The 27,842-nt window shown below is 49.3% G+C and overlaps 11 protein-coding genes across 11 annotated transcripts; 8 read left to right on the top strand and 3 right to left on the bottom strand.

Annotated features, from left to right (window-relative positions):
• Window positions 1-1,406: 1,406 nt before the first annotated feature.
• On the top strand, window positions 1,407-3,156 carry UREG_03884 (uncharacterized protein; the record flags this gene model as incomplete). Its single annotated transcript, XM_002544321.1, has 3 exons — window positions 1,407-1,589; window positions 1,846-2,345; window positions 2,409-3,156. The coding sequence occupies 3 exons, from the start codon at window positions 1,407-1,409 to the stop codon at window positions 3,154-3,156; spliced, it is 1,431 nt and encodes a 476-aa protein (XP_002544367.1).
• An 11-nt stretch (window positions 3,157-3,167) lies between these two features.
• UREG_03883 (thymidylate kinase) lies at window positions 3,168-3,975 on the bottom strand (the record flags this gene model as incomplete). The annotated part of the gene is made up of 3 exons (XM_002544320.1): window positions 3,168-3,175; window positions 3,292-3,798; window positions 3,852-3,975. The coding sequence occupies 3 exons, from the start codon at window positions 3,973-3,975 to the stop codon at window positions 3,168-3,170; spliced, it is 639 nt and encodes a 212-aa protein (XP_002544366.1).
• A 1,157-nt stretch (window positions 3,976-5,132) lies between these two features.
• Window positions 5,133-5,839, top strand: UREG_03882 (uncharacterized protein; the record flags this gene model as incomplete). Its single annotated transcript, XM_002544319.1, has 2 exons — window positions 5,133-5,605; window positions 5,665-5,839. The coding sequence occupies 2 exons, from the start codon at window positions 5,133-5,135 to the stop codon at window positions 5,837-5,839; spliced, it is 648 nt and encodes a 215-aa protein (XP_002544365.1).
• A 1,199-nt stretch (window positions 5,840-7,038) lies between these two features.
• On the top strand, window positions 7,039-9,724 carry UREG_03881 (uncharacterized protein; the record flags this gene model as incomplete). The annotated part of the gene is made up of 8 exons (XM_002544318.1): window positions 7,039-7,151; window positions 7,214-7,274; window positions 7,333-7,448; window positions 7,502-7,664; window positions 7,719-8,734; window positions 8,920-8,959; window positions 9,157-9,527; window positions 9,604-9,724. The coding sequence occupies 8 exons, from the start codon at window positions 7,039-7,041 to the stop codon at window positions 9,722-9,724; spliced, it is 2,001 nt and encodes a 666-aa protein (XP_002544364.1).
• Window positions 9,725-10,462: 738 nt separating this feature from the next.
• Window positions 10,463-12,668, bottom strand: UREG_03880 (uncharacterized protein; the record flags this gene model as incomplete). Its single annotated transcript, XM_002544317.1, has 2 exons — window positions 10,463-12,505; window positions 12,582-12,668. 2 exons carry the CDS (start codon window positions 12,666-12,668, stop codon window positions 10,463-10,465), a joined length of 2,130 nt encoding a protein of 709 aa, XP_002544363.1.
• A 412-nt stretch (window positions 12,669-13,080) lies between these two features.
• Window positions 13,081-14,026, top strand: UREG_03879 (uncharacterized protein; the record flags this gene model as incomplete). Its single annotated transcript, XM_002544316.1, has 2 exons — window positions 13,081-13,110; window positions 13,325-14,026. The coding sequence occupies 2 exons, from the start codon at window positions 13,081-13,083 to the stop codon at window positions 14,024-14,026; spliced, it is 732 nt and encodes a 243-aa protein (XP_002544362.1).
• A 171-nt stretch (window positions 14,027-14,197) lies between these two features.
• UREG_03878 (nucleoside diphosphate kinase 1) lies at window positions 14,198-15,041 on the bottom strand (the record flags this gene model as incomplete). The annotated part of the gene is made up of 7 exons (XM_002544315.1): window positions 14,198-14,329; window positions 14,387-14,451; window positions 14,508-14,573; window positions 14,629-14,732; window positions 14,788-14,831; window positions 14,941-14,971; window positions 15,025-15,041. 7 exons carry the CDS (start codon window positions 15,039-15,041, stop codon window positions 14,198-14,200), a joined length of 459 nt encoding a protein of 152 aa, XP_002544361.1.
• A 351-nt stretch (window positions 15,042-15,392) lies between these two features.
• On the top strand, window positions 15,393-21,850 carry UREG_03877 (uncharacterized protein; the record flags this gene model as incomplete). Its single annotated transcript, XM_002544314.1, has 9 exons — window positions 15,393-15,471; window positions 15,533-16,277; window positions 16,326-18,274; window positions 18,525-18,739; window positions 18,849-19,015; window positions 19,165-19,470; window positions 19,555-19,955; window positions 20,659-20,821; window positions 21,124-21,850. The coding sequence occupies 9 exons, from the start codon at window positions 15,393-15,395 to the stop codon at window positions 21,848-21,850; spliced, it is 4,752 nt and encodes a 1,583-aa protein (XP_002544360.1).
• An 845-nt stretch (window positions 21,851-22,695) lies between these two features.
• Window positions 22,696-23,948, top strand: UREG_03876 (uncharacterized protein; the record flags this gene model as incomplete). The annotated part of the gene is made up of 3 exons (XM_002544313.1): window positions 22,696-22,741; window positions 22,910-23,252; window positions 23,339-23,948. The coding sequence occupies 3 exons, from the start codon at window positions 22,696-22,698 to the stop codon at window positions 23,946-23,948; spliced, it is 999 nt and encodes a 332-aa protein (XP_002544359.1).
• A 652-nt stretch (window positions 23,949-24,600) lies between these two features.
• On the top strand, window positions 24,601-25,581 carry UREG_03875 (uncharacterized protein; the record flags this gene model as incomplete). Its single annotated transcript, XM_002544312.1, has 1 exon — window positions 24,601-25,581. The coding sequence occupies one exon, from the start codon at window positions 24,601-24,603 to the stop codon at window positions 25,579-25,581; it is 981 nt and encodes a 326-aa protein (XP_002544358.1).
• Window positions 25,582-26,298: 717 nt separating this feature from the next.
• UREG_03874 (uncharacterized protein) lies at window positions 26,299-27,207 on the top strand (the record flags this gene model as incomplete). Its single annotated transcript, XM_002544311.1, has 1 exon — window positions 26,299-27,207. One exon carries the CDS (start codon window positions 26,299-26,301, stop codon window positions 27,205-27,207), a length of 909 nt encoding a protein of 302 aa, XP_002544357.1.
• Window positions 27,208-27,842: the final 635 nt, after the last annotated feature.

The raw sequence follows: 27,842 nt of genomic DNA, 5'->3' as shown, positions 1-27,842 counted from the left end.
CTGAATCAGTGTCGCCGGTACTGTATGGTAACTACGCAATACATGAAACTAATGTGCTGCAACACTATGATTCATTCAATCTATTAGGAGCTGCGAATGTGTGTTGTGGCGACCGCAGAGATTCAAAGCTGCATGAGGCTGCTGTCCTGAGCTTATCCACGAGGAATGGACTCTGGTGTTGGAACGGCACTGGCACTAGACTTTTCTCAACTCTAGCTTCGCAGTACATGAGGATGAATCCACGAGCAAGCTGCAGTTCGATCACGAAAGTCAACTCAAATTTGAGTATTCTTTTTTCCCCTTCCCTGCCACTTAGTTATTCATTATCATGATGATCAGCTTGCCCTTCGTCAATTGTGCGTCCCGGCATGCAGGGTTGCTTCGCCCTCGCGTCCAAAGGTTACTGATGTCGATGCGCCACTGGGTAGCTCTATGTACGTACCCTGCCTGTTGATGGCATAATTTTCAGTGTACTACTAGGCATCCATGGGAAATGTAACTCTTCCAGGTCGACATAACTAACGAACGGATTCCTTTGTCAGTTATATCGAGGAAGTATCCCAAATACCTGGCATCCAGCCCGTGGAAATTCCCTGTGCTGCCGGAAGTCCACAGGCCAGTCGGCCGTCAGGCCAGCAGATAAGTCAAAAGCTGTTCGGTAATTAGCAAATCTACAACGTGGTTCATGTTGAATCGCCAAAAGCATAATGATACTCGCTCGCCCACACCACAGAAGCGCATCGCTTACATAACGTACGGTAACAGCAGTACGCACACCGGGTGTGACAGGACCGAATCACGGAACGCGGTACGGTACGGTCAACAGGCGCTTAGAGTGCGACGTGAAAGTGAGATTCAGCATCCTTGAAGCCTCAAACATTTTGTCGATCCAGGCACGTCTTAGCGATAAAGCCGCGGAGTGTTGTGGGCAACACAGAGGGCCTGAAGCTGGTTCACCTCCTCAATGCCAAAGCATCGCGGCTGTGGATGAAGGTTGGTTTTTGCATGGTCACATGATGGCCTGGGATCTCACCAGCTTGAATCAACCTTATGGGCGGCTTCGTCAAACTGGCAGATGATGAGATAACCGTAAATGACCGGCAAAAGTCCTCGACGATTTGAGGAGTCCAAGGATGACAATGAACTTTTATCTGTAGTCCATGCCCACCCTGTTCCTAGATCTGGGTACATACATACAAAGCCGCGCATTTTTCCCTCTCTCACTTTGATAGAGCGCTGTGTCCGAGATTGTGGCGCAGATGCAGACGAGCGAGGAATGGCGTTTTCTTGCTATTTGAGATTGAAAAATCCCACCAGCTGGTAACCGCGCCTCAGCGTCGACATTATTCAGGAGTGGAAGTTGCTAATTCTTGACCGCTGTCGCCTATAAAAAAGTGAGTGACACCATGACATTCGTTTTCCACGGATGCGGTTCGACAGTGGACAAGGTATCTTTGAATACTTATTCGAGGGCGGAGAGGTTCAACAGATCGTGCCTGCAAGCTGCAGCTGGCCGGGATTTGGCGAAAATACGGACAACTCAAGGACGGTATCTCCGTCCCGACAACGCCTATAGAAAACCGTTGGCCGTGAGGTTCCGAAAGGCGAGATGTTCGTCGAGCATCTCATCTCAACGACATTATCCCAAAACGCTCAGAAGTCTTCACAGAAAGCCTAGGTGACATTCGCATGACAAGTGAGGCATAACATGATATCGTGGCCGGCTTAATGGATCGCGAAAGGGAGTTAGATCTGAAGAGACGACAGTGAAGCTGGAGGAGGTTGAGTGATCGAGTTCTTTATGCTTTGTAAGATAGTTATTAGTAAGCTGACTGGACCTCGGAGCTTGCTGGTTGGCCCTCCAACCGTATCTATGAATCAAGTCGCTGGCTGAACCAAGACCCGGACAAACGAGACATCATTATTTACCGTGATATTCTTTACTGCTTCATCATCATTCAATCAGCGTTACCGGCAGTATCTATTCCTTCATCGCATACTCAACCGACTATGAGTTCTGACACCGATGACCATTGTCGATTAAGCCCGGCATGCGCAGACTCCCTTGTGAGGCCCATCCCGGATTTCTATTGCGTCTATCTACTACGATCAACGGTTAAAAGCACAAGCCTCTACATTGGATCTACTCCCAACCCAGCGAAGAGGTTAGCGCAGCACAACGGCATCAAATCCGGTGGTGCCAAGAAGACCCATAACGAGACCCTCAGGCCATGGGAGATGGTCATGATTGTGAGCGGATTTACCAGCAGGACGGCGGCATTGCAATTCGAGTATGCTACGTCCTTTCCCCCTTACCTCCAGAGTGGGGCAGACAATGCATTAGTGTAATTCTTGGAAATGGAAAACTAGCATTATAGCTACAGAATCTAATCGGTCTTCTGATCTAGATGGTCGTGGCAGTATGCTCGAGACTCCCCCCATGTCAGCAAAGAGGATAAAACTTTGTATTCCAAAACACACAGGGGTTCCGCCACGGGTAAATTAACCAACGGCAATGCTATTCCTCGTGTGTCCCTGAAAGGCGTTTTAACATCGTTGCATGTGCTTCTGCGCACGCCGTATTTCTCACGCTGGCCGCTGGAGGTCCGCTTCTTCTCACCTGCGATATTTCGTGCATGGCAAGGATGCTGCCAGGCGCTTCACGATTTGGTCCCAGATTCAATTAGTGTGGTCACAGATCAGTGCGTGGACGGCGTTAAGCCACTTGATCGCCTTGACATTCAGAATATCAAACTCAAGGATTATTTCAGCAAGTCAAAGTTCCTTCTTGACAAGGACGAAATCCTTCAGTGTGCAATATGCAAGGAAAGGCTGGACCTAGACAACAATCTGGTGGTTCTCTGTCCACAAGAGCATTGCAACTGCGCGTCTCATATAGTGTGCCTTGCGTCTAAGTTTCTTCGGGCTGAGAACGAACTAAACAGGATGATTCCTAGAGGCGGAGAATGCCCGGTCTGCGGTACTGAGGTGAAATGGTCGATTTTGATGAGAGAACTGACATTCAGAGTACGTGAAGCGACCATCGAGAGCAACGTCCGTTATAGAGAGCCAAAATCGAATAAGGGAGCCCCGTGTACAGGTAGGATCGTTGTGTCCGAACTGGGCACTAGGGTCGTTACTTTGACAGTTGATTGAAGAAGCCACGCTCATATTCCTAGATTAGCAAATGGCTGACGATTCAGGATGGAATTGGACCGTAATCCGCTGGCAACGATCGGCATCCAAAAGTCGGATATTATTCGAGAATATGTTGCTCAAAAGACAACTGACCAAGTTTCCTCAACGGCCCTTCTATCTGGCCAATCGCTGCCGAGGATAGTTCGAAAATTTGTTGAGCAACCTCCTCCTTGGATTGATTCGCGTCAACTATGCGCATCTCCTCATTATTCTCCATTCCTTGGAGCGACTTGAATAGCTTGCCGACTCGCAACTGGAGGGTGACATTTTCGTATCTCTCCAGACCATAGCCACCTCTCCGCTCCGCCTCCTCCGGTGACACATTGAGGAAGAACCACATGTCGGGTCTAGGCAGCCCGATTTCGGGACGCCATGCCCAATCCAGCGACAAGTCCTTATTCCCCTTTGCTGCCGAATAAACCGCGCCAGAGTAAGAATATCGGTCAATAACAATGGATATGCCGTTGGAGATGTCTTCGTGAATCCGCGATGCCAACTCCCACCTATTCGCGGAGAAAAGGAGATGGATGGCATGGTCTTCTAACTGAACTTCTCCCCGTAAATATCCGTCGATGATTTTGCCTATTGAAGTCGTTCTATCTATGATACACTTAGCTTAGGTTTGATTCCGCCTAGGATCCAGATATACGTACCAGGAAAGCGAATGTAATTCGTCTTGTAGCCCATTTCACGCAGCTTATCCACCAAGACTGCGCATTGAGTTGACTTCCCCGCCCTGTCGAGGCCTTCCATAACAATAAGAGCGCCCCGAGTCATCTTAGGCTCAAGGCCTGCTGTGAGGACGTCGGAACCCATTCGTCTTTGCTAGCTCAATTGAAAGACGAGTGTCGTGGTTCGTGCACACTGTGTTGTACTCCTGCAATTGACCGCGAAGTTCTCGCAACTGGAATAGTGGGACGGCGTGCTGGCAAGTCAAATTGCTCCTCTTCTTGTTATCGCCTTGAAAGTCGGTTGAGATCGCGTTCATCAAATTCGCAGACTGGCGCCAAGACCATCACACGCGACGTTGATCGGAAGCCTTCAAATCACTCACTCGCGAAAAGCAAGCAGGATGAGGACCGAAGCAAACCAGTATGAATTCCGAATCACCCCATAACCGTTCACTCGATGAAATGCACGGATTTACTTTGCTGAACTCCGTGCCATCGATCCTGGCCCCGCGTCTTGGGCGTCTCTGTCTGAAAGGCCGCAGGCCCATTCAAACCCCTCATTACGTCCCAATCACCTCGAGAGGTGCACTCTCACATGTCTCTCATGATGCGATGCGAGACCATATGTCGGTTCATGGACTCTATGCCGGGCTTGAAGATTGTACGCCCCTGCTGTGACCCATCGGCTCTACTTGAACTAACTCTTCTGCTCCCTGGAGCAGCCTAGTCATAGAAAGAGGCCCGCGAGAAATCCCGCCCGTTTATCAAATCCCAGCGCAACCTTCGGAGTCGGCATTACGGAACTTTTTGGGCTATGAGGATGACGTGCTCTTAATTCTGGGCCCGCGAAGGATCCCAGCTGTTCCATGCACTACGCCAAATACCTCGAATTCGATCACTATCTTTACCTCCGTCGGATTCCGCCAGCTTGAAGAGGAGCAATATGTCGATGCTATTCGGAAGCTACAGCCTGACTTCGTTGTGGGTTTAACCGATCTTGTTTTAACCCAGCCGCCTGGCGTCAAGAGGCGCGAGCGGATGGTGGATAGGACTCACGCATGGACCAGGGATGCGATTGATAGGTTGTATGGTGCCGGGAATACTTCTGGTGCTACCACCAGGTCACTGTTTCTTGCCCCCCTACTCCCTTTGGAAAAGGAATTGCAATCATTTTATGTACAGGAATTGGTGGATGAGATGAAAAGCTCGGTCTCCGGGTTCGCTCTCTTCGATGGGTCATCCGTTTCAGTCGTCCCTCAATCCATGTCCCACCTTGTCCGAATGTCCTTTGCCGATCCTAGCACACCTCAGAAAGTTCTACGTGATATCTCTTTGGGAGTCGACCTTACTACAGTGCCGTTCATCGGAACCGCGTCCGATGCCGGTCTTGCATTTGACTTCACGTTTCCTGAACCAGCCGTGAAAGATAGTGTAGGGCCGCTACCGTTGGCTCTCGACATGTGGTCACCAACAAATGCATTCGATACATCCCCTCTTAGACAGGGTTGTGAATGCTATACGTGTAAAAACCATCACCGCGCATATCTCCAACATTTGCTTAACGCAAAGGAAATGCTTGCCTGGACATTGCTACAGATTCATAATCATCATGTAATGGACCAATTCTTTGCAGCAGCCAGAAGAAGTATCTCAGATGGAACATTCTCTCAAAATGTGGACACATTCGAGAGGACATATGCCTCTGAATTTCCTGAGCAGACAGGCCAAGGTCCAAGGTACGTCAACCTTTTCCTCCCGGTGCGTAACATGAATCCTTGGGTTAACATTAACATAGGGTACGAGGCTACCAAGCAAAATCAGAGTACGGGACTCCAAAAAGGAACCCTAAAGTATATGGTCGGCTGGATGATCATGCGGAGAAACTCATGGAAGCGGAGTCCGGTGTAGCTACCCCAGATACGGGAGCAGATGGGTTGCAGGCACACGGCTTTGCTCGGAAATCACAATAAGCGTACCTATACCCCTCCATTGTCCACCAGCGGCTTTCACAAAGTCGGGTATCTCATCGCATCCTTCCCCGGCCTGTGAAACCTGCCAATCGCTTCCTAGCTCCGAAATCGGACCGTCTGCCCTTTTACTCGGGATCAGGCTCTATTCAATACTGAAAATGAAAACAGATAATGTCCCTGATTTGGGCATGTATCACAGGGTTGCATTCAATCATAGCTGGGGCAGACGTTTCTGTATCCTCCACTTGTATCTATGCGCCTACGGGCTAGCCTTTCAATCTCCGGAGTAGGCAAACAGAAAAAGAGACTATATCACATATTATTGTATTACGGAGCATACTCCGTAGAATGTTCGACAAACTCGGCAGTGGAGAACAAGCACAAGATGATAGATCAACCGCTAAATGAATGTTCAAACGAGGACAGGCCCCATGAGCGTCCCTGCGATTGGTTCTCTGCATGCAAACACTGCGCTCCAAGTCAAAAATACTCTTTCTCAAAGAACGTTTGGACTGCAGGTAAGCACTGAGCGACTCTCTAACATAGTGCCTCAAAGCACATTCAATCCACTATCTGGTTATGAAGCTTCTGGGGATGCTTTCAATGTTTTCTGATACCCAGTGACTTGACGCCACTCATGCACATTGAATGCGGCGTCAAGTTAGTTAACGATTAGTCTGCATTGTCTGGCATTTCAAACTCCACCATTCGACTGACCATCGCAAGGGAGAGGAAACAACCACAAAAATGCCGTCCAATCCTGTACGAAATACTGGCCGATGATTCTCCCGGGGCGGATACCGGCAGTTGAAAACTTGCAAGCTCCGCGTTCCCTCCTGGGGGTTCCCCGCTGCCGTCGATTACACAGAAGCATGGTTCGCTGTTGAGAGGCTGCATGTTTCCTTTTGTATGTTTCACAAAAGAAATCGTCGATCATCAGACTATCACGCTGCCTTGGCACAGGATTGACCCATGGAGGCGCCCGGCTAACCCTCATAAGGCGAAGTCGCTTATATATAGTATGTGATGCATATGGCTGGTAAATCTCCGTATGCACCCGTCCAATCTAGCCCGGCTATAGAGAGGCGAGGGAGCTGCAAGAATGTATAAAGGAACAAGCTCCCCCTCTAAAAGCAGGCATGGCTTTTTGCTTTTTGCCCGGGTTGGTCCCGCTTGACTCTGCCGCCTAGTTGTGAGCAATGGCCTCTCCAAGAGAAACCTATGACTACGCGGAAAAGGGCGACGTGACTGAGGATGTGGAATGTACAACATTCGAATATGCCATTGGGGATCGCAGGGCGGAGATCGAGAAGTAAGCAGCCCATTTGCTTTAGACTAGTAACCACTAGCCTTTCTAATCTCCAAGGAGAATAGGAGCCTTGTCCGCCGGCAAGACATGATCATCATGCCTCAGATGGTGATACTCTACCTACTGGTGTGTGTGTGTCCCTCCGTCTGCGAGCTGCCACCGCTGACCATGGCGTAACAATTAGGCATATTTGGACCGAAGCAATCTGGGCAATGCGAAATTGCAAGGCTTGGTCAAGGATGCTCTAGGCGGAAATGACGACAACTACGGATGGGCAGCGAGCATATTCTACTTCGGATAGTTAGTCCTCATCCGTGATTCCAATACTCCATTTGAAATACTAATCCTGTCAGCGTGATATTCGCTATTCCGTTCACTCTTTATGGGAAGAAGTTTCATCCGTCTAGATTTATGTTCGTTTGCGTCCTGGGATGGGGGATATCTGCCTCTGCCGCAGCAGGATCTTTCAACTTCGCAGGTATTGCGGTTTCTCGATTTTGCATAGGCTTATTTGAAGTGAGCATCCCCCAGAATCAGATACTCAAAATTCCGCAACTCAACATCATCTAGGCTGGATTTGCACCAAGCGCTGTCTTTTACTTTACAATCTGGTATACTCGCAGTGAGGTTGCATTCCGCACTGCGATTTTTGTCGGAATGGCAGCTCTTTCGGGTGCCTTTGGCGGCCTCATTGCCTACGCCATCTCCCTGATCCACTCGCACCTTGCCCACTGGCGAATTCTCTTTATGGTAGAAGGCTTACCAACTGTCATCTTCGCCTTTGTGATCCTATTCTTTTTGCCCGATCGACCGGAAACAGCCAACTTTTTTCGCAATGAGGAAGAGCGCGCTGTGTCTATCGAACGCATGAATCGTGGACAGGCCAGCGAGGGCCACAATGTTCTGATTAAGAGGCATATCTTGTCGGGCTTCACGGACTGGAAGGTATACTCTTGCGCCGTGATCAAGATGGGACATGATGCAAGCCTTGCAACCATTTCAGTCTTCTTGCCAAACATCATCAAGTCACTAGGGTATACGAATACTCAAGCCCAGTACATGACTATTGGCCCATACCTCGTCGCCTGGGTTTTGATGCTCAGTGTCTGTTTCCTTTCGGACAAACTGAGAATGCGTGGGCCCTTCATCATCGGCGCAACCATGGTCGCCATAATAGGAGTATCTCTTGTGTTTAGCTTTCCCGTCGACGAGAATCCCAAAGTGGCCCTGGTTGGAATCTACTTCCTTGTGGCGGGTATTTTCCCCTGCATTCCATTAGAGCTACAATGGGCCACGGACAACGCCGGAGCCGAGTCGAAAAAGGTGACTGCAATCTGCATCCTTGTAGTTGCGGGTCACTGCTGGAGTATCCTGGCCAGCAAGAGTTTTCCAGCGCGCGAGAAACCCAGATATACTCGAGGATATGGCATTGTGCTTGCGTTTTTGAGCCTGAGCTGCGTAATGGCTGTGATCCTATCTATTCGCCACAGAATCGAAAACGCGCGACGAGACAAGAAACATGGCAAGCCGAATCCAGTGCTGCCGGTTGATACTGCTGAAAACGCTGATGACGCGCCGATGTTCCGGTATGTTGTTTAGCCATCAGAAATTCGTACCAGCCTTGATGTTTTGGAAATATTGTATTTACAATCCATTGAATATGTAAACTGCTCTAAAAGGAGCCCTAATTCCTCTCCCCCATTTCTCTTGTGGCGCTTCTAATATTCACATTCCATGTGTCCGGAGTACAACGCGCTGAGATGCATCGTAGACTTTGGGCATGTTTGAGAGTTCAAGGTGGTAGCAAGGATGTTGGCAAAGTCATGTTATCCGATATCGGTCAAGAGTCACAGAACGAGCCTGGTATAAATTCCCATGACTTCAAACGCTGAAAAAGTACCACAAATGAACCACCGTAGAACCTTCATATAAGATCATGTCTAAATCAACTGTCAATACTCACATCTACCCTTTCTCTTTCAATACAAGCCTTACAATCAACCCGCAGAGCAGCAGCAACGAAGCCACCACCCTCGCTGTCCAAATCCCCAATGTTCGAGGCCGGATTCCTTCGTTACAAGCCTCTCGCCTCCGTTCAATGATCAAAGAGGCACATGCTGACCCCTCTAAGATCGTGGCTCAAGTGTGCAGCTACGATGGCCTAAGTTCCCGACTAGTGGAAGAAGCCGGGTTTCCGGTGATTTTCTTAGGTGGATTTGCCATGGCGGCATCCTACGGGCTCCCTGATACGGGATATATCGCGTTTGAAGAAGCCGTGAGGAAGATCCAGGAGGTTGTGAGACAGGTTAGTGTGCCAGTGCTTGTGGACGGTGATACGGGATATGGGAGCCCGATGAATGTCAGAAGGACTGTCGAAGGGTACGTGAGGTTGAAACCCGCTGATCAGCGGCACTTCTTCGAGTTTTTTTCTTTGTTACTGAAGGCTTCTTCACAGGTTTGCATTGGCCGGGGCAGCCGGAGTCATGATTGAAGACCAAACATGGCCCAAACGTAAGCAGAAAGGGAACAACTCACTAAAGCGAATTGTGATTCTGTCTGCATCGAGTTTACTCTAAAGAAATTACTCTAGGCTGTGGTCATACCAAAGGGAAATCAGTGGTTTCCCGAGACGAAGCATACGCCCGCATCCAGGCAGCTGTGGATGCCCGCAATTCAGGTCTTGACATCTGGATCCTGGCTCGAACTGATAGCTTCATACACGGTTACGATGAGGCGCTTGCCCGTGCGCGCAAATTCAAGGAGATTGGTGCCGATTGCATTTTCCTTGAGGCACTCCCCGACCGTGCCACTATGGAGAAATTCCTCCGGGAGTTGGATTTTCCCTGCTTCGCTAATATCATTGAAGGAGGAAAGACGGAGAATCTGTCTGCAAAGGAGCTTGGGGAGATAGGATATGCAGCTGCGGCGTATCCGTGGACTTTGGTGGCTGCGAAATTGAAGAGCATCAGGGAGACGTTGGAGAATTTAAAGGCGTCATTTTTGGTCGGGAAGCCAGAACAGATCTTGACGTACAGGGACGTCTGCGAGGGCCTTGGATTTGATAAGTATCACGAATTAGAAGAAAAGTATCAGTATGAGGGTTCCACCACTGGTAGCCGGGGTTACCAGTGGGATAAATGAAGCGAGAAGATGTCTGGACTTTGAGGAAGCATAGTTATATGTTCATTGTCAGATAGCAAGATTTATTTATGGGCACGCCAAAAGTAACTATGCAACCGATCTAAGGAAAAAATTTAGAGAATCTTCAATTGCCTGTACTGGACACTCATTGATATATCATAAGCAGAGCGTCCCTATGATTCCAACGCGACATTCTCCCCGGCTAGAATTTTCCATAGAAGCTTTCCTTCATCCGTAGCATCCTTACCGGGCTCACCTCCAGCACCAAAACGCTGACCGACAACACAGACCAGCCATACGTCCTCCTTCGTCTGAGCCAGCAGCTTTTCGGTCGGGCTGCCTCGGGCGAAGATCCGTCGCCATTCATCCCATATGCGGAATGCCTCTTCTCCCCAGGCCCGGAAACTCACTTCTTCGATAATAGTGGGTGTGATAATTTCTTTTCCGCGGAACACACCCCAAGTTACCGCGTTAACGCCGCCTGGATTCGAAGCCGCAGGGCTGCTGGGGTCTTCAAAGCCCGCGTCGACAGGTTCTGTAGGGCTGTGCGCTGAAGGAGGGGTTGAGGCTTCAAAGTCACCAGCCGCGTTGGTCGCAAACCATGCGAATTCGTCGTGGCCATAGCGTTGAAGTAGGGGCTTCAGGTATGAACGATAGTCATTGCTAGAGCAGAAAAACTCAACGAATGCTTTTTGAAAGACGAATCCTTCGCCAGGAGGACCCCAGCCAAAGGTTGTGTCGTCACTGCGAACGCCATTAACTGCAGGCTGTGAAGCAAGCGTCCACCAACCCCGTTTGTCAATAAGATCAAGTAGGTATGGGCGAATTGTGGCCGTTTCTGGGTTTAAACCGCCCGACTCTTCTGCTGCACCTCCCTCAGACCAAGGCACCGCATGAAGCGCACCGGAAACATGCCGCCGGAAGATCTGATTTATATCTTCACGAGAGGTTGGAAAACCCCATAATCGACGTGCTACGTTGGCTGTGACATGTAATGATGGGCCATATCCATCTATCTCACCAAACGCAGGAGAACGAGCATCACCCCAGCGGCCGTTAGGAAAGTCGTCCCAGGTAGCTTCACGCCCAAGTGCGCCCATCCCTTCAGATATCAGCAGAGTGGTATTGCGAGGAGGAGGGTTGAGTGCCGGCATCCCAGCACCCTGAGCAGACGTTTCATGGGTGGTAGAACTCTGAGAGGACATATCAGCCCGATCAATAATCACGCGGTTATACGGTTGAGAATTCAATGACGACGCCCGACGTCTTGACACGAAAGCTGCTTTGCCAGCCGGTGCTGTTAGGTTCTTGTGCATGGCATAGACCGCCGATTCTGATTCCGTATCGCTTGAAGGCTCTGACGAGCTTGGTATCAAGTTGCATCTCTCGAGAATAAATGACACAGACTTTTCTAAATTCAAAGTGAAAAAGTGCAAACCGCGAGGACCTGGGCATGAGATGGTCTTGATTTCGTCAACCAGTTCACTGACAACGTCAACGCCAACTCGTTTGACAGCCTCATCGTCCATCTTGCATTTCTCAATTCGGGCTAATATTTCCGGCGGGACACAGGCATGGCTTAATTTTGTAATTCTCGTTAGTCTAGAATAACTCTGAATAGGCATGAGCCCAGGTATAATCGGAATAGTCTTGAACACTCCAGACTCGTGATTCCGCAACATGGATTCGAACTTTTTATAAGCAACAATATCGTAAGTCAGCTGCGTCATGATGAAATCAGCGCCAGCCTTGGTCTTATCAATGAGATAGGGCAAGTCTCTGACGGGGTCCTGAATCTCGGGGTGAGATTCATCAGCATGGCCTTCGGGATAGGCCGCCACGCCAATGCAGAAATAATCTCCATGCTTCCTGCGTATATGTCGCACCAAATCAATCGCGTACGTAAAGTCTTTGTTGCTGTCATCCTCTCCAGCAAGATTGTATTCATCACTCCGCGGCGGATCACCTCGTAACGCTAGGATATTCCGAATGCCCAGAGCCTTCGCCTCGTCCAATGCATCGTCAATCAGCGCTCTATTCATGTTCGTGCACGTCAAATGCAAGCATGTTGTCAACCCCAATTGCCTCTGGCATATTTCCGCAAGCTCGAGGGATTTCGAAGCGGTGCTTCCACCAGCACCCCATGTCACGGTTACAAAAAGCGGTCGAAGGGCCTGGGACATACGCTCTAATCGAGCTTGGAGATTCGATGAGCCCTAGAGGTGCAGTGCGGGTTAGCTTGCTGGGCGGAAGGGTTCGACGTGCGGGGATGAAGATAAGTGGGCAGCGCACCATTTGCGTCTTTGGAGGGAAAAACTCCAAAGAGAAGAAATTTGCATCTTCAGGAAGAGCTGCAATTTTATCTGATATTTTCTCCATAGTGCCAGGGCTCTGTATATATTGCGAGAAGTTGTAAAGTCGAGTTGCTTAATGCGGGGTAACTTGACGCCAGACAACAGGTGGGAATCTGAAGGGAAGGGTGAATTCGAGCGACTGAAGGAGTATTAAATGCGATCGCATGCAGGAAGAGCAGGGAATTCCACAGGAAAGTGACAATAGATTGAATGTGAAGCGATCAGGTTTCCTTGTTGGAAGCTGGTTTTTTGTGCTCAACAAATATTGAGATGTTCCACAGAATTTTGAAAACTTCCCCTGCGGTTCGTCTCCAATGCAATAGACCCTTCCCCGATATTTAGCAAGGAGTTCCGGAATTCATGATATAAGAACAGGAATAGCAAATTATCAACTAATATTCCTACCAGTGGACTTGTTTGATTTCTAGAAGTCCAATATGTATCACGCTGCTAGTTACTCCGCCATCGTCAGTATAGAATGAAATGCGTTGCACTGAGACCAACAAAAGCAAATCATCTGTGGCTCTCAAGCAAAAGGCTGCCACTCATTAACTTTTACCTGTCTTGACTGATCACTGATCACCTTGTTGCTTGCCAACACCTCGATTTCCTAGTTTCGCGAGGAGCAAAAGTCCTCTCGAGTGATCCCCGCTGCATTGGCGTGATTACCGTCCTTGCTAGGCGCAGGATTCAACCTCACGACATGCAACTACTCCGATGATCACCCCAATTCCTCCGACGACGCCAATGATGAAGACCGCCTCACTACCCCATGGCCTTGGCCTAGCTCGGATTTCACTCCGTCGTTCAGGGAATCCCCAGAACCGCAATTTCTCCACGCCTCCTAAGCCTCCAGCGACGCCTGACGCCCGTGGCAGATTCGAACGGTTCAACGGCCGTCTCCCTCCCTTCCTTCGGAAATATACCGCGCCTCTTCTTCGCGCGCCCGTCATGCATATCACGTCCTTTCTCATACTCCATGAAATAACTGCGGTCGTACCTCTATTCGGCCTGGTTGGGTTATTCCACTATGGCGGCTGGATGCCATCACTAGGGAATGGCGAAGGGGACAGTGCATTCGACGAGGGCGTGAGGAAGTTCGGCAAGTGGCTACGAAAGAGGGGATGGGTGGAAAATGAGATGACAAAGGCAGAAGTGATTGACGCCGTTGAACAGGAAGAATTTTTGGGGTCCTCTGATGTGAACACAAATCAAGGGATGCGTTTAATACTAGAGTTCGCAACTGCATACGCAGTTACCAAGGCTTTACTCCCAATGCGGATCATGATTAGTGCATGGGCAACGCCGTGGTTCGCGAAATGCGTGCTTGTGCCCCTCAGACGAGGTGTAGGCCGGCTTTTCGGGAATTCGAAAAGGCGATAAACGGGGCTACCCGGCCACTGTATCGTACGAGGCACAGTGAAAATCCTGGTCAAGAGGTTTTGGGCCGCTTTTGCAAGCTGGACTTGCATTTTGAATTCATAAACGTGTCATTGCCGGCGAACACCAGCCTTTTAATCTTTATCTACTTTTTGAACTCGAAAGCTCAGCAATTTATGCCTCATAGATCCAATCGAATTGGCTCTGCTTGTAATCGACAAGATCCCCCTCGCCGAACCACAAAGCAATCTCCTTCTTGGCGTTCTCGACGCTATCGGATCCGTGGCAGACGTTGCGACCGACGTCCTAGGGAGGATGGTTAGTTGTGATCGTTGCTGAACGCATAGTGTCAGATTCACTAACAATTGCATAGTCACCACGGATGGTGCCTGGAGCCGAGGCGAGAGGGTTGGTAGCACCAAGGATTGCTGTTCAACGCCTTTAGTTCATATGGCATAGCAAGCCCACGTTAAAAGGTTCATACTTCGGCCAGTTTTCACGACATCACGTCCTTCCCAAACCATAGCGCAAATAGGTCCACTCAACATATCTAGACCGGGGTTAGCCTGGGTGCTGGTGCAGAAAAAGGCGTTTGGAGCCTTTACAGGTGACGAGGCCCTTGAAGAATGGCTTTCCGGCGAGATCAGCATAGTGCTGTTCCAAATGTTCCTTGGATGGAGAGACAAGCTTGATGGCAACGAGTTTGTATCTGTGTGAAGACTCAGCACGCTACCCCGCCAGCTTCAGGTTGGGTTTATACGCACCCGCGGGTCTCGAATCGGCTGATGATTGGGCCAATGAGTCCACGCTGGAAGTCGGAGTATCAGCAACCCGAATTCAATAGCGCTATTGTTGTATCTTCATGGCAATGAGGCAGGAGGGAGGGGCATTTGGTTTTGGGAGAGAACCCCGCGTACCTGGACACCGTCGGGCTTGATAGCAATGAAACTAGAACAATCGGTTAGAGTGAGAAGCTTGGGAATAGAAGCGACCTTACTCACGTTCTTTCAGAAGACATTGTGACAGAAGGGGATTTTGAATTCTGATGTGTATAACTCGGGGAGCAGTGCAGAGGGTTGTGTGCGGGATGGATGGAGGGGCATCCAAAAAACGGTTTCCAAGCCAAATGGCGCTAGCATCCTTCGGAGTTTAGGCACAAGGGCGCCAAGCCAGCCTTCCATGCAGCAACGATGTTCACCGGCAAGCACCGTGTTTACAGGCCAACTTGCCTTTCACCAAACACCAGCTCGCGGCAATCAAGAGTACGAATCTGGACTTCGTACTTTTGGGAGCCTGTCGACTGCTCATGATTTGATTGCTGCCCATTCGTATTTCTTGTCATTGGATCACTCGCTTCCTCCATCGCCTCATGGCGTCTCGTCGAGCTCCAGTGTGGTCATTGACCCTGGTGGCCATTGTGATACTATCGTGCCTAGTTGCACCGGGGCGTAAGTCCGGCTTGAACACTTGAAACAAGTACATTGTCTGACGGGATCAATTGGGCTGTAGTCATGGTTAAGCACGAGAGTTTTAAGACATGTTCGCAGTCCGGATTTTGCAAACGGAATCGCGCACTCGCGGATTCGATATCCGACAAAGGGCCATCGTGGCCCTCCCCTTACAGGCTTGATCCGAGCTCTGTGACATTTAAAAACGGACAATTACTGGGGACTGTCATAAAGTCGACCATAAAGGACGGAGATGTTCGACTCCCTCTCACAGTGTCGTTTCTTAAATCTGGTGTTGCACGAATTACTATCGACGAAGAAAGGCGTCTAAATGGAGATATTGAACTACGCCACGGAAGTACTGTGAGAAAGGAGCGCTATAATGAGGCTGCAAAGTGGGCAGTCACCGGAGACCTTAGTCCTAGTCCATCGGCGGAACTAGAGTCGGACCCAACAAACGAATTCACAAAAGTCATTTACGGCCCTGATCGAACATTCAAAGCTGTGATAAAACATTCCCCCTTTGGAATATCGTTTGAACGCGATGGCGAAACGCATATCAAGCTCAACGATAGAGGATTTCTCAACGTGGAACATTGGAGGGCTAAACAAGAGCCAAGTGATGAAACCCAAAATACCGACCTAGAACTGGACGATTCAACATGGTGGGATGAATCATTCGGAGGAAACACTGATTCCAAGCCTCGGGGCCCAGAGAGTGTTGGCCTAGATGTCACATTTCCGGGGTATGCCCATGTTTTCGGAATCCCGGAACACGCCGATTCAATGTCTTTGAAGGAAACAAGGTAGGATCTGTGGCTGGTGGCATGTGTATGCATACTGATTTCGTATAGGGGCGGCGAGGGTCAACATACCGAACCGTATCGTCTGTACAATTCCGATGTTTTTGAGTACGAGCTGAACAGCCCGATGACTCTTTACGGTGCAATTCCTTTCATGCAAGCCCATCGCCCTGGGTCTACTGTGGGCCTGCTTTGGTTAAACGCAGCGGAAACATGGGTTGATATCGTGAAAGCCAAGCAATCACCAAACCCTCTATCTCTCGGAGCCAAGGGGAAAACTGATACACAAACTCACTGGTTCTCCGAGAACGGTCAACTTGACGTGTTTGTATTTCTCGGCCCAACCCCGTACGATGTCACCAAATCGTACGGAGAACTCACCGGATTCACCCAACTTCCCCAGCATTTTGCCATTGCGTACCATCAATGCCGCTGGAATTATGTAACCGATGAGGACGTCCGGGATGTTGATCGAAAATTCGACATGTATCAAATTCCATACGATGTGATCTGGCTTGATATCGAATATACCGATCAAAAGAAATATTTCACTTGGGATCCGCACACATTTCCTGATCCCATCGGCATGCAAAAGCAGCTCGATGATTCAGAACGCAAACTGGTCTACATAATTGATCCTCATATCAAAAACGAAGCCAACTACCCAATTGTGGATGAACTAAAGAATAAGAAGTTTGCAGTTAATAATAAAGATGGGAGTGTCTATGACGGTTGGTGCTGGCCTGGGTCTTCCCATTGGGTTGACTGCTTCAATCCCGCTGCAATTGAATGGTGGAAAGGCCTGTTTAAATATGACAGCTTCAAGGGAACTCAACACAATTCATTCGTGTGGAATGATATGAATGAGCCGTCTGTTTTTAATGGACCGGAAACAACTATGCCAAAGGACAATATCCATCATGGCGGTTGGGAACACCGAGATGTGCACAACATCAACGGCCTGACGTTTGTCAATGCAACATACAACGCTTTACTCGAGCGTAAAAAGGGTGAAATCAGACGGCCCTTTGTGTTGACGCGCTCATTCTATGTTGGCTCTCAGCGACTCGGCGCCATGTGGACCGGTGATAACCAAGCCAACTGGGGCCATCTTGCGGCTTCTTTGCCCATGGTTTTGAACAATGGAATTGCAGGGTTTCCCTTTGCGGGTGCTGACGTTGGCGGATTCTTTGGAAACCCAAGCAAGGAACTCCTCACGAGATGGTATCAGACTGGTATCTTTTACCCATTCCTTCGGGCGCACGCTCACATTGACACTCGAAGGCGCGAACCGTACTTGAGTGGGGAGCCCTACACTAGCATCATTACTCAAGCTTTGCGAGTTCGATATCAACTGCTCCCAGCCTGGTACACTGCCTTTTATCAGGCGTCTGTCGATGGCACACCCATCGTTCGACCGCAATATTATGTCCACCCTTCAGACGAGCATGGTTTTGCAATTGACGATCAATTGTATTTGGGCTCAACCGGGCTACTCGCGAAACCTGTTGTCACTGAAGGAGCGACTAGCGTTGACATTTACATCGCTGACGACGAAAAGTACTACGACTACTTCGATTATACCATTTACCAAGGAGCTGGAAAATTTCACACCGTGCAAGCGCCGTTGGAAAAGATTCCACTCTTGATGCAAGGCGGACACATCATTCCGAGGAAAGATAGGCCACGTCGGAGCAGTGGGCTGATGAAATTTGACCCCTATACTCTTGTGGTCGTTTTGGACAAAAACGGCTACGCCGAGGGCGAGCTCTACGTGGACGACGGCGAGACATTTGATTATCAAAGTGGTGCGAAGATCCACCGCCGTTTCGTTTTTGATAAGGCTACCTTGTCGTCGGAGAATCTCGTTACGCCTGGCGCCAAGACCGCGAAATACTTGAGAAGCATGGCGGAGGTATATGTTGAAAAGATCATTGTTGTTGGGGCTCCTAACAAGTGGAAGAGCAAAGAAACGGTTCAGGTAGAGGATGGTGTACGGAGTGAGTCTCGAGTTGGTTTGGAGTGGCATAGCTCCCAGGGCGGTAAAGCGCCCTATGCGATTGTGAAGAACCCACGCGTCTCGATTACCCAGTCTTGGAAAATAGACTTTGCTTAAATGTGCGCGTTTAGATATCCTGCAGCGTTAACTGTATAACACCTTGAATCCATTCCATCCAAAGAATAATATCCCTTGTACTCCGTACGGAGTATAGAGTAAAAGGTTTCAATGCTCCTGCCAAGCCTGCACAGGCCAGGGCTTCTGCTTGGCACCATCGTCACTGCGAAAAAACACTCGAGTATTCGGCGGCCCTGCGAATTCCACTTTTGCTTCCAGAGAAAGAGTGCGGCGGCGGGCGTTAACAAGAACTAACTGGGCTACTGGCGATCGTTCTCCGCTCTGCTTGCTGCTGGGGAAGGGCTTTTCATCTGATCTTTTTGCTGCAAAAGAGTTTGGCGCATTTTGGGTATCCTTCCCGGAAACTACAGAAACGAGGACGCCGAAAGACTTGTCGATAGGCCCGCTGGTTGCGAGTGATTTTCGTCCAAAAAATTATTCAAGCGAAAATCTACTAGTCGCTTTTCCTCCCAATAATCCGGTTATTGCGTGTTCACGTTGTGGATGATCCTGCGGAAATCCCCGAGTCGTCGCCCGTCAGGTCTGAGAATCAAGAGGAGCAAGGAGCGATTCAATTCATAATGTGGCTTATCTCTGTAGCCATGGAGTATGGCGCTCCGCTTTTGTAAGAGGAGCCCTGGCCGCAAAATCAGTTTAACACAGTGAATGTTCTAATAATCGCATGTTGCAGCTTAGTTATATCTCCGATCCTGTCGTACGCGGACCAGATATACAGCATACAGAGGACTAAGAGCTCAGCTGGCTTTTCGCTAGATATACCGTTAATTATGCTTGTTGCATCAATTTTCAAGTGCGCTTTTACCCAATTGATCTACTCCGCCAACCCAGAGCTGACCGTCTCGGTGTTAGGGTGTTTTATTGGTTCGGTGCATATTATTCGTTTCCTTTGCTCCTGCAGGCGATGATGATGGTCGTGGTACAAATACTGTTATTGAAAGTGGCGCTTGACCATCGTCCCCAGTCCCCGGTGGACCATACACCGTTTTCTGGGCAACTGGCGGGTGGACAGTCAGAGTTTAGAAGGCCGTATGACTTTTGGCAATGGAGAGCAACCCGACCGTATGTGTTTTCGGAATGATGGCATACCCGTTGCGTTATCTGTGGAATTGCTTGCCACGTTGCTAATCTTTATTACCCGCATAGCTACTGGACGTTCCTCGGTTACCTTTCAGTATCTCTCTTCCTTATACACGTTCTCATCCCTCCCATTTCGCACTCGAAAGCCTATATTGAAATATTAGGGTTTGCCGGGCTCGGCGTCGAAGCCTTCCTTCCTGTCCCTCAGATCCTTGCCAACCAAAGATCTCAATCCTGCAAGGGCTTCCGATTTTCCGTCCTCATGGCCTGGTTGCTTGGAGATGCAATGAAAATGAGCTACTTCTTTTATAACGGCTCGTCGGTTCCATGGGCATTCCGGATTTGTGGAATGCTACAATGCGTGTGCGATTGCTACCTCGGCGTACAATACTGGATGTTTGGCGATGGGCTTCCCGGTCGTATTGACAAGGCAGCATCAAGTGTCGCCGCTGGGGATGATAGATGGGGTATGAAGGATGTAGATGTGCGGTTATCATGACGGAGTTGGTGTCATTCAGGGATAACACCCGGCCTTGTATAATTGGTTAATAGAGCTGCACTTGTTCTTTTCCATTTTGTTGGCGTCAAAGGTGATGCTTGGATATATCTAGACGTTAGACGAGAGACACGGAATACATATACTTACGCTATCGAGCTTAATCACCGGCCCATGTCGACTACTCTCGTCACATCTCCGGAGCCGACAAGCTATTTCGTACCTCTCAAAGTCATAGGAAGACATGGACTCGATGAAAATGCCCCTTTATCTAGTTGTGGATTGGCCATCAAATTCTCTCAGCACATAACTGTTGGAGCGAGGCACTAACCGCTAGTTACACCAAAAAGGGCGACGCCGCTCTTTCTGCCACAGAAAGTGACGCTATAACCGGTACTCCGTAGTTACACCAACAATAACCCGTCGGTGCCCAGAGAGAAATACGGCTATTATCTGTGGGAATTGCAACAGAAGAGTCCCTCCCAATAATTCATGCACCAGAGGAAAGAGGAGATGTTGTCCGGTCTGCCACAAATTGAACGATGTTAACTAACCATATGAAGCGCCATATAGTTAGTTAATTGATCAGATCGCTGTCAGCGACACCAGGCCACTTCAGGGGAATCCAATCAGCCCCATCCCTCACACAGAGCACCGCAACTCATCAAAATTAGTTGCACTCCTTGACGAAATATCCAGCCTCCAGAGTGACATAAAACTCCCTGAATGTGAACTTGGCAACCTCGTGTTGCTTGTTGATGGGCAGGATCGCTTTCTTCTCATGGGTAATCGACGCCAATTCCCCGATGCGCACTGGATCTGGAAAGGAGCCATCTCGTTCGTCTACGAAGTCCATCCGCGCATCGTGGTCAAAGTTCCTCAGCCCGGGGAGAGAAAGAGCAGTTTGATAAAGAGCTAAAAATCTATGATATCCTCTCACAACGTCCGCCATGCCCTTCTATAATACAGTGTTTCTACGGATAAGGGTATCTTTCTCGAGTATATGAGAGGTGCGACCCCCCTGTTGGCAGCTGACCGGTTTATCTACATACTAACGGCATCACTAGATGTGTCCCTTTCTTACAGGATACAAAACAATCAACTTCGGGACCTGCAAACCAGCGCTCTTATTAAAATAGAAAAATTAGAACCCTACCTCTGCGGAGGGTATGGCTGAACGACCTTGCCCAAGCCGTCGCTTTCCTCGAATCGCTCAACCTTGCTCATGGCGACCTCCGGCCTGACAATATCCTCATTGACGGTGACCGGCTTAGACTGTCCGATTTTGACTGTACAGCTCAAATTGGGGCAGGTTTCGAAGCCTGTATACCTCCATACGGAAGAGTGCTCAACAGCAGCGAAAGCGATCCTGGAGGTGCCGGCTTCTTAGGCCCTCGAACAGAGCAGTTCGCTCTCGGTTCCCTGTACTACCTAATAAACTACGGCTTTGAGGTTTATGGAGATCGATGTCTTACTCCAGATAACCCCAAGCAGCATGGACCTAAGGTCGTGAACTTGCTGCAGAACATGAAATTTCCGACGCTAGATGGTGATCCGGTGATCGATGATATTATTGACAAGTGTTGGCATAATAACTGTGCAACCGTTGAGGAATTGGCTGCACACACAGAGATGCTCCTTGATAATGGGACCAACGGAGGACGAACCAACGCCGGACCTACTTCCAACAGTGGATGGCGCAAGGCGTCAACCAATCGCACCAAATCCAAGGACGACCGCTATGATGACCTTCTACCAGAGGGTTTCTCCCCAAAGAAGGCTTTTTGCGAAGATTTGGTGAAGCATGGACTTCTTGACCTGCTTTCTTCGGGTGAACCTGAGCATCTTGGATTCAGTTTTGACTAGTATAGGCACCATCCTTGAGGTGGTGGAGAGCAAACTATAGAGCATGTAGGGGGCCATGTCAGAGTTCCCTGTTACTCCACCTTGTCCACCTCAGGATCATCTTGTTTGACATATTGTGATTTCCCCTCCAGCGTCCTGTTGGGGAATCTCTGCTGGATCACATCCTAGGGCTTGTTCTGGCGCCTCGTTGAGAGAAGAAGCTCGTTCTCCGCGTCAGACCATCGGGCCCGTCTATTCCTTGATCTCTCATCCTCTCCTCATAGCCCGCATCAATGTGTGGCGGTCCCCCTCCTCCGGACCCTCCAGGGCCGGCAATGGACGTTCCCATTGTAGAAGGGTGCATGAGGAGTGAGTAGAGTTCAAGTGCAACACCCGAAGCCAGCGTCATGATCCACAATGTTGTTGTCATGTGCAAGGACATGTTCAGCAGCATCTTGTTGGTGGCTCTCTGCTGGTGGGCTTGCTGTGGACACTGTAGAGTGATGGTAATTATGGCGCGGAGATGACCGCAGCGGTGTTGCATATTTCTGTCCTTATTACCTTATGACTCCGGTTGAAGGTTGTTGTAATCCTATATGGAGATATACATTGTAAGAATAGGTGTCATAGACTAGGAATGGACTCAGCCATGCAGCAAGAATCAGATCTGGTAAAGAATACAGGTGAAGTGGTGAAGCAATGTGAAGCTGAGGGGTGAAGATAGGGCGGCGCGGGGCTGATGTTAATTTAGAAACAGCAGGCCCAGAGCTTTGTGTGCCTAGGTGCCTAACTATATAGGACCATCAAACCTGAACTCAGGAGGGAAATTCAGTATTTCTGGTAGACTGGAAAGACTGCATAAAAAGATGGCATCTCTTGGGCGACAGACAATCAGAATTGGCTACGTGCCTGGTAAGCACCCAACATTGTTGACACTGCTGCCCCGCCCCCGCGTGTGCTTCGCAAATTCCGACATCAAGGTAACTTCAAGTCGCAAAGGGCACTGGAAATGAGCTGGCTCGATCCATGACTTTCTCCATTCAATGGCTAAACTAAACTAACTATTTTGTGGTACATTAGAACACTACCTGACTCCTCTTCACCTCGCCGCCCGCTCCGCCTTCCCGTCCCTCCCGTTCAATGTCTCCCTGACGCCTTTTCCTTCCGGAACGGGGCACATGATATCTTCTTTACGGCAGAATGAGATAGATGTTGGAATTGGCCTTACGGAGGGCTGGGTTGCGGGGCTGGTTGGCAAGGAGCAGATTGAAAAGGGAGCTGATGCGGACGGGGGATATAAAGTCGTTGGCCAGTGGGTAGAGACTCCGTTGAGATGGGCCATTGTGACGGGGCGGAAGAGAGACAATATTGCCAGTGTAGATGACTTGAAAGGTGGGAATGTCGGGGTGAGCCGGCTGGGCAGGTACGTCAAAGCTCTGCTATTGTCCTCTAAGCGGTATGGACATGCGGGTGGGTTTTAGTGCTGATATTATTGCCTACGATAACCAGCGGATCGCATATCATGTCCTTCGTCCTTGCGAAGCAGCAGAATTGGCCCGCCTCGACACCGCTTACGCCAGTGATCCTAGGTCCTTTCGCATCACTCCGGAATGGTGTGACAGGGGCAAATCCAAACGACCCAGATGCACCACCGGACCCGACTGCGGACTTTTTTATGTGGGAAGAATTCACCACCAAGCCATATTTTCACGTAACCATGGCTACCCCGAATCCGCCGCTGAAAAAGATCGGGGAGATCTTCACCCCGTGGCCCTCATGGCATATTGCTGCGTCCACCTCCACTTTCCCAGATCCGGCGAATGATGCTCGATTGTCACAGCTTCTCGAAGCTCTGGATCAGGGCATCTCCGCATTTGAGGCTGATCCGGTGCATGCTGTGGCGCTATTGGGCACTGGAGAGTTGGGTTGCACGTATTCAAAAGAGGACGCCACTGAATGGTTGAAAGACGTCAGGTTTATTCAAGGTAATACCAGGGGCATTGCGAAGGGCGTCATAGAAAATGTTGTTGATATCTTGAAGAATGCTAGCGTTGTGCCGGATGATATTAGCAATGATGAAGCTGTCAGGCGAGTTGCGGGCATTCTTCGAGAGACTTAATCAGACTAGTATTGCTAGTGGGTGGTTTTGCACACAGAAATTGTCAGATGACTATTCACTGGACATGGTCTCTATGAGAATGGTTGAACTTGCAGAATAGATGTAATGACACATGTTTGTAACCATCTTAGCTGGATGAGATTGTTAGAGAATCCTGTTAGTATTATGGCATGAGACTAGTTAGTAGTCATTGACTGCGCAGAAGACTATTGAATGACCACTTTGATGTTTGGTGCCAGGTGCTCTGGAACCATTGATTGGTGTGGGCGGCATGGCTGGCTGTCACTGATCACCAGGTGGCGCCAGCCCTATTGGCGGTGATCCTCCAGGCCCCTTTCTCCCGCTTCAGGGGTAATGCCAGTCTTTGGGGGAACACAGCGCCAAACAAAACAAAAGTCCATTGTGTGAGGGAGGTGAAAGTTCCATGAATGGAGATATCTCCTCAATAGCCCAGCATTGATATGATTTCTGTCACCAGCCCTCTTGTGTTGTGAATTTTTTTCCTTTTCCTTTTCATGTCAGGACCTCCGCTTCAAACATCTTTCTACTCTGTAGATATGTTGCAAGATAGAACATCACATTCCACTACCAATCAACCGATAGTTCTCTTTGTTTGCAGATTAAATCTTCTTGTGTATCTTTGGGCGATCCAATGGTGAAGAATTTATTAGCACTCGTTTTTTGTCTCCTTCTGCGTGAGGCTGCGGCCGTCTATGAACTCGTTGACAACTATGCCGGAAACACATTTTTCGACAATTTTACCTTCTGGACTGAAGCAGACCCTACTCAAGGCTTCGTCAAGTACATATCAGAGCCCGATGCGAGGAAGAACGGTTTGATCGGGTTCAGCAGCAGTTACTATGGCGACAACGTTCCTTGGATGAGCGTGGACAGGACAAACGTCGCTCCAAAAGGCCGCGAGAGCGTTCGCATAACCAGCAAAAAGGCGTACAACCAAGGCCTGTTTATCGCTGATTTCTCGCACGTTCCCGATACCACATGTGGAACTTGGCCAGCATACTGGATGCTGGGGCCCAACTGGCCTCACGGAGGAGAAATCGACATCTACGAGGGCGTCAATCTCGAATACCAAAATTCCATGACACTTCACACTGGTCCAGGCTGCACAGTTACCCGTAGCGCAAAATCCACGGGCCGAATGAGAACGACGAACTGCGACATCGCTGCGCCCGGGCAAGGCGCCAATGAAGGATGCCAAGTCAAGTCTCACGATCCTTTTGGCTTTGGCAGCGGTCTCAATGGGCTCGGAGGCGGAGTTTATGCAACAGAATGGACAACGGATGCCATTAAGATTTGGTTTTTCTCGCGGACCACTCAGATCCCCTCTGATATCGAGCAGCAGCAACCAGATCCGAGTAGCTGGGGGCCACCCACGGCACATTTCACGGGAAACTGCAGCTTCACGCGCAGTTTCAAAGACTTGAGAATTGTGATCAACACAACCTTTTGCGGTCAGTGGGCTGGGCAAGTGTGGGCAGAATCGCCCTGCGCATCGATAACGTCGACATGCGAGGAGTTCGTCGCCAAATACCCAGACGCATTTCTAGGCAGTTACTGGGGTTTCAATTCGATTAAGGTATACAAAGAGAAAATGGGCTGTGAGGGCGATTAAAGGAAAGGATGGATATTGGAGGCATTGGCGTCAGGGCGTATATTTCCATCGGTTTAGATGATGTTGACTCTTTTTGGCAGTCGCTTTGTACATGCCATCAAAGGATGAGTTTTCATGGCAACGGGTTATGTAAAATAGCAATATCTGGCTCTCAGAAGTGAAAAAAACATGAAGATGTCTGGCATTGAATTGGACATGCTGACTGTAACTGAATGCATCCCAAACTAGTACCATAGTTAAGAGGCAAGCAGGATCCTCCCAAAATGCTGTTTGGGTACTAACGACCTGTTGGAGCAGTAGGGCTGCTTCAATGAAAATTGGAGATGAACTGGATGGAATCTCCATCAAAGGGCCAAAATGCCTCTAGGCCCCAATGAATCCGGCAGTCGAAAAAGGGGAAGTCGAAGGTGGGCGGATTGGCTTCTACCCCTGAACAAAACTAAAAAATCCTTGATCAGCAAGCCGAAAATAAGGAACTAAGACCAGCTGATGCCGTATATAGGTTCAGTTTCAATTAATACTGTAGAAAGGGAAATCAATCCGAAAGGATCCCAACCTTTTAAACCAGCACGTCGGCCTTTCAATTCTTCCGTTGCTAGTTTGACCAGGGCAGACCTCAAACTATTCCGTAGACGTGTCTCCTTGCAACCTCACTCCTTCGTACAACCTCACTCGTTGTGACCTGACTGACAATCATCTCTACCACCACTTTCTCAGATGGCCCTTACTAGCCTTCTGTCGCTGCGGCGCGCCCGAACCCCCGTCCGTTTTCAGGTTATGTCCGACCTCCATCTCGAAGTCGGCCAGCAGTACGGCACCTTCGAAATCGAACCAAAGGCCAGTAATCTGATCTTAGCCGGCGATATCGGTCGACTTGCGGATTACCAACCTTTTCGCGATTTCTTGTGCTCTGTGTGCCGCAAATTCGAACGGGTCTTCTTAGTCCCGGGAAACCACGAGTTCTTTGATATCTCGCGGGAGCAAGCCCTGCAGCTGGTGGATAAGCTGCAAAATGACCCCGAACTAATGGGCAAGCTGATTGTGATGAATCGAAAACGGGTGGATTTGGAGGATGTCACCATTTTAGGCTGTACTCTCTACTCGCATATACTCCCGGAAGCAGAGGAAATAGTACGGACCAAAGTCGGTGACTTCCGTCGTATTGTGGACTGGACAGTTGCCGACCACTTGGAAGAGCACGCAAGGGATGTTGAATGGTTGGAGAATGAGATTGGTTTGGTCCGACAAGCTGACTCCAACTCTGGACTCAAACGGATCATCGTTGTAGTTTCCCACCATGCCCCCTTGACCAAAGGGACCTCGAAGCTCTCAAACGAGGCCAATCCATGGAGCTCAGCCTTTGCGACTGATCTTATTGGCAACAAGGACAAGCCGGCGTTTGATGATGTGCAGTGGTGGATCTTTGGCCACACGCATCATTGCTCTGAATTTGTTCATAGGCAGGTAAAGCTTGTCAGCAACCAACGGGGCTACATACGTTCGAACCGAGATGAAAATGAAGGAATTGAAGTTTCTAGTAATTTTACTTCAAAGAAACTGAAAACTTGGAACAACTCTAGTCCACCTGAGAATGCCTTCAACCTTGAAAAGGTCATCGAAGTATGAGATAGCTGACGGCGGATAACGTACGAGGCTTCACAACGCCCTACTACTGTTACTACGGAGCATTACGGAGCACAACATGGCCGAGGAACTTGTATATAGTTGAGCTAATCCACCGGTTAGCGATCACAGATGAGATACCAGGCCAAGCCGATACGGTGCTCGCTGCTGGAGCGAGGAGCCCTCTCTGGATCTCACCCGGTTGCGGTAGATGGCACAAGTCAAGAGATACTAATACAACCACCCATTATCCATGTAGGCGCTCTATTTTTCGACTGGGCAGCTGCGGCTACAGATTATGTGCATGCTGACTTTTGTGACCAAGGATCTTGAGCTTTGCGTGCCGACAAACAATATAGCGGCTGCGACGATAATTTTCGAATCCAACATAGAATACAAACATGGTACTGTTTGAAAATCACCGGGTATGAATGCATTAGGAGAATCAGCATTGCCAACATCGGCTGTGTATACATCTATGGTGCAGCGATTCACCCTTGTTGGTGAACACCACTGGGGTTTCAAAGAGCCGCTTACTAGGCGCCCAAAAACGGCAAAACCCAAACAAGGTCCTGAGGTGCGTGTTTTGGGAAGTCACAACACCCGAATCTGGATATGTCAGCATAACATTTGTCAGA

Source organism: Uncinocarpus reesii, genomic scaffold, assembly GCF_000003515.1.
Source record: "Uncinocarpus reesii 1704 scaffold_2 genomic scaffold, whole genome shotgun sequence".
Classification (NCBI taxonomy): domain Eukaryota; kingdom Fungi; phylum Ascomycota; class Eurotiomycetes; order Onygenales; family Onygenaceae; genus Uncinocarpus; species Uncinocarpus reesii.
This window is presented reverse-complemented; position numbering and strand designations above follow the sequence as displayed.